The following is a 13,602-nucleotide window of genomic DNA, read 5'->3' as shown; positions in this document are numbered from 1 at the left end:
GTACCGAACACTCCGCGGATGTTGCCATGCGGACGAACGCGACAATGGTAGTATTATTCGGTAGTACGTACGATGGTGTTGTGGCCATTGTCTGCTAGCAGATTCGGCTAGACTGTGACTGCAGCGGAAGAACTCAGGTCTCGTACACTATTGTCATCAATAACGACAACGCTCCTGTAACAGGTTAGGGTGATGAGACAGATGCTTGAGGATGTAGGATCAAACACATCCATTGTATGACATTGCCTCGAATTTTCTGAATAGTACAAGCATGAAACTAGAACCAGAAAATCCCCCCCTTTCTTCCAAAGGAAAAGGAAGCTTGGGAGGGGAAATACGTGGCCCTTGGCTGGGGGAGATGACACAGAGATTCAGGGCAGGTTGCTACGTAGCTCGATTTTGCTGGAACCGAATTCGGTCCAAACCAGGTTTCGGTCTAAATGTACTCAGTGTCCTACGTAGATAGTCTCTTGACGCTCGCGCTATGCAGCACTGATATTTGTCGCGGTCGCAGGCTGCTGCAGCAGGATCAAGGGTCCGGCAACAACGCTGTTCAGAGTAGGCGCTCCAGGCTCATCCGCAATTACGACCAGAATAATGCCTTGGCTGTCGAACTCTGGGGGAACGACCGACGAGTTTGTCTTAGTGTCGAATGTCATGGTGATATTGTTCACCCCATGGAAGAAGACCGCATAATAAGATTTTCCAGGCTCGTAGTCCGGTACAAGAGTTTCGTTGTTGTATCTGTTTTGTTTGTACACGAACATTATGGGCGATCCTGGGTGGCCGGTGGAGGTGGAGCCGTTGTAGCTCAATTGTGGCAGCTTTTGTGATGGGTAGGGGTAGGGAGGGTTCTCGTGAGGACAACTTCCGGCGATGATGAAGTCGGCTAGCGTGATGTACAGAATTTGATTTGCGTAGGCGAATGAGGTGTCTGCAGGACCTGCGAAAGGATTGAGACCCCAGACATCGATGAGCGCCCAGACCTAGCACAAGGTAAGCGCAAGGAGCAATAAGTGTATGAATGATGAATTCACCTCATGTCGGGTTTCAGTCTCCCCAATTGCTACGAGGGCACCTACTGTCGAAGATGCCTTCGCTTGCTGCGCTAAACCAGTCAGGAACGCCATGCTGGAGACCTCAATGATATTCTGAAGAGCCAGGAACTCTTTAGCATTGGTAAACCCGTACTCATACCTGCAGGCCCCCGGCTTGATGGACGCGGGTGAAATCGAATTTTGGAAAATGCGTAAATGTCCGGCCTCATTATCGCGGATCTCGGTGATTCTCTGGAAGGTTGTGTCGGGGAACCCAAGGTCTGTGAAGACTGACTGATTGAAAGCCTCCACGCCTTGTTGGTAGAAACTGTAAACAGCCCATTCTGCACTGAGTAAATTTTGAAAGAGAACATCGTCTTCCCCCACGGGCCCAGTGGTGGTCGCTAGAACTGGAGTTGTGATATTCGCTGGGAACGGTGGACTTTTGTGTGAATAGTCGCTGTATAGCAAAGACTGACCAGGAATTGGGCCACATTGTGGATCGCTCAGACAGCTTGTTGATGCTCCTTGGCGGATTGGACTTGCGAGGAGGGCGGTCACAAAGCTTAGAAGAACTAAGAGAGTGATTGAAGATTGCATTGTGAGAAAGGACAGGCTTTTGCAATGTTTTCGGAAATTTGAACTCGGTAATCAAGCTTTTGCAGATGGAGACATACTGAGAATGACAAGAGGGATACCACGGCCTTTTCCAATATATAGAGAGAACAGGAAGAAGAGCTGACCATATCACGATAATTCCCGGGTCTCGGGTTACGGCATGAGCGAGAACTTGACGATTGCGACTTAAGGGTAGCAGCTCGCAATAAGAAAAGCGCTCCAAACAGGTGCCGAGGTGCACCCATGTTGCGAGTAGCAACTTGTGGAAGGGCACACAGCCATCTGGAAAAATCATCTCTACGTGGGGTTGGTGCGGTCGTGTGCGCAGAAAGAGAGCTACTCAAGCAAGTGTTGCGACTAGGCTAATTAAGTGCATGGAAGGCAGGTAATCGGGTTAGTCAGCGTATGACAGCATGTGAGTGAGACGACGAAAGCGAACGAGTTTCTGAATCTTAAAAGATAAGTTTTTAGCGTGCGAGCTGGTGCCTGAAGATAGGTTACGCTGAGAAACTTCGCTCCGAGCTGCAACTTCTTCTCTCCGCCGTCAGCCGCTATATCGGTGTCCGCCTATAGTAGCCGGAAATATTCTTATTGGTTGATCTAGACTTTACTGCGGCGGGCACTAAATCCACAGAAAGCGCAGAATCAGAGTACGAAGCCTACTGCCGTCCAATGAGTTTCATAGGAGTGACGAGAGCATGTGAGATGGGGGTCGCACGTGAAGAGGGATGAGAAAGTCGATTCGCGTGTCCCTCACAAATAGCTCTTGATACCCTGGCCAAGCAGGGTTCAGATAAAAGAAAAGCTTCAACTCCTGGATTCACGGATAATGTGATCACGACGAAAAACGACGTCAGTACTCAAGACCTTCGAATCGTTCTTCATAAAGACCGGAACAATGAAAACCAAGCAATCGCAACAGCCCAAAGCAAAGCGCAAGTCACGGACCAAGGCGTCAAGGATTATATCATCTTGGGGAACAAGGCTTCAGGCTCGCGCAGTGGGACGCACAAAATCATTGCAACCATCTGAATCGACCAAGCGAACTCCAATGCAGCAGAAGATCCGGAAGTCCGTATGAAGAGCATTTCGAAGATTACACTCCGTTGATTGGAGACTTGGATGTATAGCTTCGCTGTGTTAGACAGGACAGTATGGGATACTGGAAGGACATTCAAAGTTGTTGTAGAGCTTGTGAAATGCGAAGCAGCGTCTTGGGTGTGACTGCCGAGCAGTGAGTGGCAAAGTTCAAAAGGCAACTTCAGCGTACTTTCGTACCTCTTGCCAATAGCAACCAAGCTTCGAGCTCTGTCTTGGGCACCCAACAGCGAAAGATAGTAGGTTTGTATTACTCCATAAGGACGTAGAATGCTTTGTCAAAACATCGAAAAGCGGAGTAAGATTTGAGAGACGCTAGTAAAGACGCTAGCACCGACGGCGTGAATTCTATCCTTATCGCCACAGCTTGACTGGGGGCTAGTGAGGAAGAGGCACAGCACACACTTATGGCAGGATAGCCGAGATTGCCATGTTGGAAGAGCCTTGAATAGGCGGTGTCCCCCCCCGTTTCTTGCTCTTCATTCTTGTTCCTCTCGTCGCAAGAAGAGGTTTTTTGGACTTTTCCCACCCACCCGCGCCTTGTCGTCAATACCTTACTCGCAATCATCGCCCGCGGCGTTAAAATAGGCTACTAAGGCCCCAGTCAGTTACTGTTAAGTAAACCCCACCTCAGTGCCGCTGTAGCACCCGAAATACTATCCAAAGACCTTCAAAAGCAGGAGGATAACGACCATCTAACAAGGTTGGACGTGGAACCCTCGGAACACTTTATTTCGTCCCCATTGGGCCTTGTTCCGAAGCATAACGATAGCTAAAGAAGGATTCACGATCTTTCCTTCTCACGGCTACACTCTATCAACCACTATATTCACGAGGCCTACGAAGTACTCGAGTACACCATACTAAACGATGCTATCGATACCTTACTCACTCAGAACTAGGATATAATTATAATCAAATAAGACCTCGCCGACGTATTTAGATATATCCCTATAGCCGAGTCAAACTTTTAGCTACTAGGTTTTTTTTAGAATAGCTTCTATTATATTAATAAATTCTTATTATTTAATCTATATATCGCGCCTTTTATTTTCAATCTATTCGCTAAGACCCTTTATTAAATACTCGTTATTATTCTCTTCTAAAGTATCGTATTTTACTATCTAAATAACTTCTTCGCTATTCTTTCATCTAATAACGATATAGCTTAATTTAGCGAGGACTTTAATATTATCTATAATAATTATAATCTAAAAATAAATTATATTAAGAACGAGGAAGATATTTTTATCGAATTTTTAGAAATCTAATTTGATAGCGAGAAGATAAAGGTTAGGCTCTCTCTTAATAAGCTAGAATAAGCGAGAAAATTAATAAAAGCCCTTCTAAATAGACGGAGTATCTCTTATAACGAGCTTAAGTTAGCGATAGATCTATTATTCTTCTTCGCTAAAGTAATAATTCCTAATAAAGCTTTTCTAAGAAGGCTCTACTTCGCATTATTTAAAAAATAAGAATATTATTATATTATCGCCGTAATCGCAACGAATTTACGCTAATAAGATATCTTTTTATCTAAATAGAACGAGATATGTCTACTTCGGCATATAGCTATATACCGTTATTATTTTATATAAATAAACGCTTTTAATAAGCTTAAAATAGAAGGATATATTCTCGAGAATATCGTTATTTATTCTAAATTAGACGATATATTTAATATATACTTCGCTATCTACTATCGTAAGAAGAATATCTAATTTAAAAAGATATTTATTATTCTTATAATTATTCGTAGATAGCTATTTCGTTTATATTAATTATATCTTACACTCTATTATAATAATAGCGTTATCATTAAGAATATTCATAGTAGTTCTATATATAAACTAATTATAATATTACTTAGATAAATAATTATACTATTCGCTTAATATAATATCATTTATAATATAATTTAAATTTCTATTAAGTAAAATACTTTAATTAACTTACTCTCTCGCTTTAAATTTAATAAAATTACTAATTTATATTTATAGCTAAGCGCTCTTAGTTTACGTAGAAATTATTAAATTATAATTTATCTAAGTTATAATATAAAAAGACTTCTCTAAATTATAATATTATAAGATATCTCTAATAAGATCTAGTTAATAAAATAAGAAGTAGCTATTAAATAGCGAAGATCTTCTATATTAAATTTTATATTCTATTAAGAACTATCGCGTTTCTTATTATTATTTAATTATTTATTAACTAAATAGTACGTCTAGTTAATTATTATATTTAGATTAAATTTATTAAGGTCTATCTTATAGACGTTCGATTAATCTATATGAATATAAGATTCGAGAATCTCGAGGTCTTTTATTACTTACTATTATAGCGAGTAATTATTAATATTTATAGACTATATAACGAGATCGATATTAAAGAATATCGTTTAATTATATAAGATCTACTACTTTATATCCTTATCTAATTTAATAAGACTTTCTTAGAGAAAGCTATCTTATATACTTTCTTTTATCTCATATTTACTATATTTCTTTATATAAGTAAATTTATATAGTTCTAGATTGAATTCGAGAATAGCGACTTCGAATAATAATATATTATAAGACGTTTAGTTACGCTCTATAGTTATTATATAAAGTTATCTCTATTAGCCTCGAAGACGAATTTATTTAGAAGAGAAATTACTCTATTTATTACCGCTATAAATAATAATATCTACTCTATTTATTCGCTATAAAACTTATTTACTCGCTTCTCTATTAGTGAGTTATCGCTACTATTTAATTCGGATAAGGCCTTTATAAGATAATACGTTATCGCTACGCTACGTAGCACTCTATATATACTCGATTATCTAAGTTATTACTTAGAATACTCTTTTTATAGAGAGGTTATTATCTTCGCGAGGAACACCGGTCTAATTAATAATAAGATTTAACTATTTAGTCGTTAGAAGTCTAATTTATATCGTCTATATATCGAAATATATTTAACTTATATTCTTATTATATTATATTATCTTTAGCGTTCTTATTTAGCTTAGAGCTAATAATTTTTATTAGATATAAATCTATTTTAGAAGTTTTTTTAAAGTTAAGCTATATAGTAAATCGCTATTTATATATAACTAAGCCTTAGAATTTAGCTAATTATTATTTAGAACTTATTTATATATATAGTTTTTATAGAATATTATATAAGATAGTACTAATCGCTATAGCTTAATTGAGGGCTAATAAAGAAGAGATATAGTATATACTTATAATAGAATAGCTAAGATTATTATATTAAAAGAGCTTTAAATAAACGATATCCTCTCTATTTCTTACTCTTTATTCTTATTTCTCTTATCGCAAAAAGAGGTTTTTTAAACTTTTCCTACTTACCCGCGCTTTATTTTTTAGCGTTTTCTTATACTTAGACTTTAGATCTTCTATCTTATATAGAGGGAGTTTTTCTAGGGCTAAGCTATATAGTAGATCGCTATCTATATACGGCTGAGTCTTAAGATCTAGCTAATTATTATTTAGAACTTATTTATACGTATAGTTTTCATGAAACGTTACGCGAGATAGTACTAGCTTAGCAAAATTCGTAATAGTAGAACTATAGATTAGTGGGTTTATTATAAGATCATAGCGTTAATAGCTATTTAATTAATCGTTTCATTATTATACGACTATACGATAGTAGAGAGATAGATGACCATAGCGAGTACTATCTATTTATATTGAAATTAATAAAAGATTAAAGAATTAATTAGCTATAAAGTAATATATAGACTACTTAAATATTATATAAAGTCTATACTAATTTACTATCTACGGGATAGCTATAATATACTATAATACTATAGTAGATTTTAATATACTCTTATAATATAGTATTATTAATTATACTTTCATAATATAATATAGCCTTTATGCCGAGATATATATATTACTATAATCTACGAAGTCGTTACTTCTAACTGTAATTAACTTCGCTTAAAATTTCTATACTTATTCTATACCCTTCTCTTTATCTTTTATTAACTCTTTTATCTTCTATTTCAATTAATTCGAGACTAATTCTAGATATTTAATATAGTATTTTCTATTAAAATAATTAATAAATTTATAGTACTCGTATTTCTCTTTTTAAGTAGTCTTATTTACTTAAATAATTAAATAAAAGTTATAGAGAGCTTAATTATATTAATAATTAGTCTTAAGAATTATTTAGCGTACTTTTTTAGTCGTAATTAAAGACGTAATAGTTTAAATTTAAATAAGATATTAATACTCTTATAGTAATAATATAAAGAGATAGAGAATTATACGATTATTTATATCGAGTATAATCTTTATAATATCGATTTTCTTTTCGAGAATCTTAATATAAGTAAGATACTTAAATATTATTTTAAATACTTTAAATTAAAGCGTGTAATATTCTTTTAAAAGATATATAAATTTAAAGAATTCTATAAATTAAAGTACGATTTGAAGTCTTATAAGTATAAGATAGTCGTTATTAAATTCGATCTTTATAAGCTTCTATTAAATATTTAAACTAATCGTTAAAGTTATAAAATTAGTCGCTTTTTAAAATTTCTACTCTTAATTCTTAATCGCCTTCTTTTTCTTCTTAACGACTGCGATAAAATTATTCTCTTTCGAAGTATCCTCGATATAAAGACTCTAAATATATTTCTAAAGTTTCTTTAAACGGAGCTCTACTCGTATATTAACGAACTAGAAGTCTTAATTCTATTTTCTAAGAAGTTCGATTTTAATATCTTTTATTATAGATATTTTAATTATATTAGACCACTCTATAGGGCCTTGGTAACTGAATAACAGACCACTCTATAGGGCCTGATGACTGAATAACAGACCACTCTGTGGGGGCCTGATGACTGAATGACAGACCACTCTGTGGGGCCTGAAATGACTTAATGACAGACCACTCTGTGGGGCCTGAAATGACTGAATGACAGACCACTCTATGGGGGCCTGAAGACTGTAATGATCCGTTAAGTACGGCTAAGACTGTAATGATCCGTTGAGTACGGCTAAGACTGTAATGATCCGTTAAGTACGGCTAAGACTGTAATGATCCGTTAAATACGATTAAGACTATAATAATTCGTTAAATATAATTAAGATTAAATTAATAATTGACTACTGCGTAGTAGTAGCGCGAGAGCTTATAATCTATTGAAATTAAAGAGAGATTAAAGAATTAATTAGCTATGGAGTGATATATAGGCTACTTAAATACTATGTGAAGCCTATGCTAATTTGCCACCTGCGGGGTAGCTACAACACACTATGATACTGCAGCAGATTCCAACAATTTGTATGGCCACTGCACCAGTAGTGGGCTCTTCATTCGAATTGTTCTCTTTCAGAGCCATATCATTGTTCTCCCTCCCACCCACACCTATACATAGCTTCATTTTCACTCCAGGGTATGTCGCTTAGACAGGGGAGTTTTTCTGGTTATTTGCATGTCCAGAAAGGTCTTAGCTACCCCAGTGTTGGATATGCCCAATCATATATCTACATATCTACTTGTGCATGCTTCATTTCTGTATGGCCTCACTGTTTGCGAGTACTAATCAATAGATTTCGAATATTTTCACCTGTCAATACTATGATCTGTTCTTCACCGAGACTCACTTCAGTACTACTCTGACATACGGCACAGAGGCTTCGTGGCTTGAAGATAGCATCATCTAAGAATCAAGTGCGGATGCCCCTGCTGCTTGGTGAGCGCCGTGGTGATTCTTATAAGCCCATCCTAACGTCTAGCAACCCCTTCGCGAGGGCTCACATTCTTCTCAGTTGAGGAAGAAATTACAGAGGAACGGCTATACCGCTACACGAGGAACCGCTGGATGTGAGCCATATGTTCAACCTTTTCATGACGCAATGCTTGTAGAAGCAATGAAGCAAAACAGTTCTCAAGCAGATATCTCAGCTTTGATCTGGAGCAGCTCATCAAGGTAGCTGTGACCACAGTCCACGCTCGCGGCGCGTGTTACTGTAACATCTCTTACACCATCGTCGTCTGTTGGCGTCCTGTTGACTGGTTGTCAGGTACCAAGGTTTTGAAATGCCAAGAAGGGCCATACAACAGAGCTTTCATTATGACGATGGACAATGGATCTAAAGTATTTGCAAAACTTCCTTGCCGAGCGACAGAGCCTAAACACTACATCACTGCATCTGAAGTTGCTACGCGCAAGTTCGTGAGTTTTTGTCTTGCTGATCTCGGGTTATGTAGCTCTGACATCCATGGGAAAGCCTCTAGATGTGTTGAAAGTTCCAACGCCTCGGTGCCTGACTTAGTCTGCTTATCCAGACAGTCCAGTCGGTGCTGAGTATATCATAGAGGAGACAGCGTCAGGAGAGCGCTTGGGTAGACTGTGGTACCAGTGGCCCGTGGTCAGCAAGCTTGGCATCATCTCACAAATCGTGGAAATTGAACGGCGGCTTGCAGCTACCGCATTTAAACAGGTCAAACTGCGTCTATGTCGCAGCAGATATGGCCCCCGGGGAAACACTTTCAACGACAACAACGCTGCCTAGTTCTAAGACGGATGAATCCAGACTGAGTCCGCTTGTCATGGATAACCTTTGGTGCGATGACCATGGAATCTCTAGTTCACACCGAGGACCCTGTGAGTGATCGCCATGTCCCTACCGCTCGCGCATTAATGCTTCAAACTGGCAAACATTACCTCACTTGCGTTCGTTGAAGCTATGGCTAAGAATGAAATTTCGTACATCGAGCAACATTCATATCCTCGAATGAACTTCTACGAGTCCTCTACACAGCCGCAGTGTCCCAGCGACCCAGTTTCACTACCAAAGCGCTATCTCAAAATTGCCAACGTCATGATACCAGTGCAAGGATCTGAAACCTCGGAAGATATAAGATCGTCAACGCTTTGACACCCTGATCTGCATCTGGACAACATTTTTGTTGATCCCAAATTGAAAAAAATCACCTGTATAATAGATTCGCAATATTCGGCTATGCTACCTCTCTATTACCAATCCGGTATACCTCGCGCATTCGAGGATCCGGGGACCATGTTAGAAGGTGCCCAACTGTCCGAACTACCTGACGACTATGCCACTCTTCCTCAGGATGAAAGAATGCGAATTGAAGTTGTGAGACAGAGCGAAGCATGTCAGGGTTCTATGAACTAGAATTACTATCAAGAATCCGTGCCATTAGACTGCCCTTAAACTTGATAACCTGGACCTTCATAGGCGACCGACCCGACTAGCTTTGGGGCTATGGGATAGCGATAAACTACTCTATCTTCGCAAAGCTTTGATTGAAATCAAGGAACATTGGACAGAGCTATGCCCTTTCTCTGGTAAATGCCCTATCAACTTTAGCAAAGAGGAGTTGTCACTGCATGCATACGAAGAAGAGAATCAAAAAGGGATTGGGGCTATACTGGAACTTCTCAAAGATGATGATCTTTGTCGACGGATGGAATAGTGGATCCCACAGAGTTCGCTCAGACGAAAGCTGTTATTGACGACTACCGCAATGTCTTCATCGAGACTGCTGAGGTCGATGCTGATTTTTTTCTTTCAAAGCTATGGCCTTATCAAGACACGGGCTGTTAGAGAGTTCTGCAGCACGTTCAGATTGACTCACACACCAAGAAAACAAAGCATATTGTAGAGAACTTTGCTGAAAAGGTTTCCTACTCGAATGGTAAGAAGCCCTGAAAAGTTGCTGATACAGATTGTATATCATTGACTGGACATAGTTCAGATAGAGTCAAGAGCTCTCATTTTCGACAGGACGATGGGGTGATGATAGAACGTTTCTAGATGATTTGTCAGCGCTATAGGCAGGAAGGACCCGATCAATGGGAGCTTTAGCTGGAAGTATGTGTAAACACGTCGCCAAAGATTTCCCGTACGACATATTAAGAGTGATAGTTACAGATCCTGCATAGTAGTTCACCCTTCAGCACGTTATACGTGAGGGACGAAGTGAAAGCGCCTCGTATTTTTACCTTGGGCAATTTATGAGTATCCCCACGCCCGCCTACATGTATCTGTGCAGTAGGACACTTGAGTGCGGCAAGAAGAGGCGCAGTCTCCGCGGAACGGACCAAAGGGTGGGAACGAAGGCTTCGGATGTATTCAGGGGAGAGTGACTGGACGTGTCTGCAACTAGCAGTAAGCTCGTGCCAAATAAGAAGATGGTTGCGGTAAAATTATGTGGTCGTCACTATTGTATTGACAGGATTGATTCATATCAGAAAGAGTGTGCTTAGTCCAGTCTCTGTCGTCTATCTGGAGTTCCAAGCCATGTACGCCGATAAGGAACCGCTCGACAAAGAACGCCCTCTAGCCTCGATCCTCGCATGATAGTCAGCGGTTTCCCTGTAGTGCTCCTCTCTGGGAGTTGCCAAGTGATAGTGCGGGTGAGCTCCATCTAAAAATGAATGCAGAGGCAGATACAGCTCCGGAACTTCCCCGATCACTCGAGATACCCACACAGATCCTTTCTTCTTCATATCGATGAAGGTAAGAACGAATATCATGTTGATTATCGGGATGACGAGTTGTCGTCGAGTATACCAGAGATGCCACTCGTCAGCAGTTTCCACGTAACTGACAAGCTCCTCGAGGAAATGTATCCACGCATTCCATTGCATCTCATCATGCCCTGGCCCCACTTGTAAAATTCGTCTTTTTCCCCAAGCCACAGGTATCTCAGCCTCCATTGGTTGTGTGACCGCCAGGCCGAGGCTCTGATTCTGATTCGGGGCTTCATCCGGAGCTGTCACCATTGCTTGCAGTTTCCCCGCCATTCCTAGCATACTTTTCTCTAGAGAAGAAAGCGCATTCCACTCCGAAGCGCACTGAATACCGTAGATTGGCTTGCGACAAACAGGACAATTCTTCTCTCGCGGGCGAGCTTCTTGCGGGGCTAGCCATTTAAGGATGCACACGGAGCCACAGATGTGTCCGCATGGCAACTTTATTGGCAGCTCGGGGCTACTACCCGTCAAAAAAGGTTCCAGGCATACGTGGCATCTATGGTCATCTTTGAGGAAAACAGCGTCTGGAATGGTGAAGTGGGCAAGGAGTCCCTCTAGCAGCGTCCTCTGTTTCAAGGGTTGTATCTGGGCTTGGAGCTGCTTGACCAGCAATGATGCCGTGCAGTCGGCTGTGGATGGCGTTTTGAAAACTGCGGATCCGGTTGCTGTACCTTGGTTGGGCCATGTGAACGATGTGGCAGCCGGCGCGCTACTTATGGATATTGCGGGCTGCGATGCTGCTGGTACTGGCGCTGGAAATGTCTGGAGTGGTGATTCTAAGCGCATATTACTCGACTGACTACTCGTGAAAGCTGCTGATCCGGAAGGCGCTGAGTCCACGGCTGGAGATGCCCCTGACAGTGAGTTCGGGGTCGCGTTCTCTTTCTGCGCATTTGATCCTGGGGTGGCAAACATAAAACCTGACGATTGACCAAGAACGGGCGCTCTTGCAAGTGTTCCTGCGTTGGCAGGGATAGTGACTGATGGTTCGCCGAAAGTAAACATTGGTGTTTTGGGCACCTTTGTTGCTGGAGTACGAGCTGCAAATATCGACAGACCGAAAGGGTACGATCTAGCGGCTTGGGACCCAGAATCAAAGACGGGAGTTGTTGTTGAAGATGATCCAGTCGGTGGCGTTGTCAAAGATGCAGCTGCTGGGACTAGCCCATTTGTCGATTCATGTGACGAAGCTGAAGATGACAGAGCTATTTTGGGTGTGTTGATAGATGCTGGCGATGGCAAACTCGAAGACGCGGTGTGAGATAATATCAGAGTTTTAGCAGCAGGAGCTGTCCTCGGTACACTCACTGGCATCTCTAGATGTGATGGCTGCGATGTGGGCGTTGTCTCATGGCCAGCTGTGGGTACTGTTGTAGGTGAAAGCCCTGGGTTTGACACAGTCGGAGAGATCACAGGTTTAGCAGCTGAAGCTGTCAGCAGGACGTGTGCAAACATTCCTGAGGATAATGTGTGGGATGTGGTCGATGCCCCTCGATCAACCGTTGGCATTGTTGTAGGTGAAGGTGCCGGGTTTGACGCACTCGATGATCCACATACAGTCTTAACAGTGGATGCTGAGTCAACCGAGGCGGCCAACGAGCTGGCGGACAAAATGGACCGGTTCACTGGAGTGAATTCTTCCTTGCAACTGTCAAAAGAAGACTTAGTAGCTGAACGCGATGTGGAGTTGTTCATGTCTCCTAGTTTGAAAGGCAGCTGTGACTTATCTTTACCCATGCCGTGGACTTGGATAATTGAAAGAGAGTTGTAAATGTAAACGCAAGAGCCTTTTAAGTTATAATGAAGGAATGAAATAATAGTGTTGAGCTGCTAGTGATGAAACTTCGGTGTTGGAAGGATATTGTTGAAAGTCGATCCGTCTTTGTGTACAACACTTTCGAAAGCTGTAGCTGCCTGCTATCGATGTTCAAATCGCTCACCTAAGAGCGGTATTGTCACACTTGCTCGCCCAGGCGCACTGTCTTTGCACCAATTTTTACCTGCTCGGTGACCAGCGAGAAGCTTTAACATCCTTCAAGGTTACAGCGTTGATAAAGATATTATAATAGACAAGTTTAGGCCCATGAATTAAATTCATAGAAGTAATTTATTTTTAGATCTGATTTCGAGATTAAATTCGATTCTAGAACTTCGAATAGTAAAAAGATTTTAATTTAAGATTTACTTAAAGTTATAAGATTAAATTTTAAAAAAATTTAAAGTATTAGAAAGCGTAGATTAAGTTCTATAATTTAAAAAAAAGTAATAAAATTTTAATAGAAAAAAAAAAGTTATATTAAT

General features: G+C 40.3%; 2 protein-coding genes across 2 annotated transcripts; both read right to left on the bottom strand. All coding sequences in view use genetic code 4, as the record gives it.

Moving 5' to 3' along the window:
• Window positions 1-482: 482 nt before the first annotated feature.
• HO133_007584 (uncharacterized protein) lies at window positions 483-1,637 on the bottom strand (the record flags this gene model as incomplete). The annotated part of the gene is made up of 2 exons: window positions 483-986; window positions 1,038-1,637. The coding sequence occupies 2 exons, from the start codon at window positions 1,635-1,637 to the stop codon at window positions 483-485; spliced, it is 1,104 nt and encodes a 367-aa protein (XP_037146837.1).
• Window positions 1,638-11,046: 9,409 nt separating this feature from the next.
• HO133_007583 (uncharacterized protein) lies at window positions 11,047-12,810 on the bottom strand (the record flags this gene model as incomplete). Its single annotated transcript has 1 exon — window positions 11,047-12,810. One exon carries the CDS (start codon window positions 12,808-12,810, stop codon window positions 11,047-11,049), a length of 1,764 nt encoding a protein of 587 aa, XP_037146836.1.
• Window positions 12,811-13,602: the final 792 nt, after the last annotated feature.

Source organism: Letharia lupina, mitochondrion (genome assembly GCF_014066315.1).
Source record: "Letharia lupina isolate WasteWater1 mitochondrion, complete sequence, whole genome shotgun sequence".
NCBI lineage: Eukaryota > Fungi > Ascomycota > Lecanoromycetes > Lecanorales > Parmeliaceae > Letharia > Letharia lupina.
This window is presented reverse-complemented; position numbering and strand designations above follow the sequence as displayed.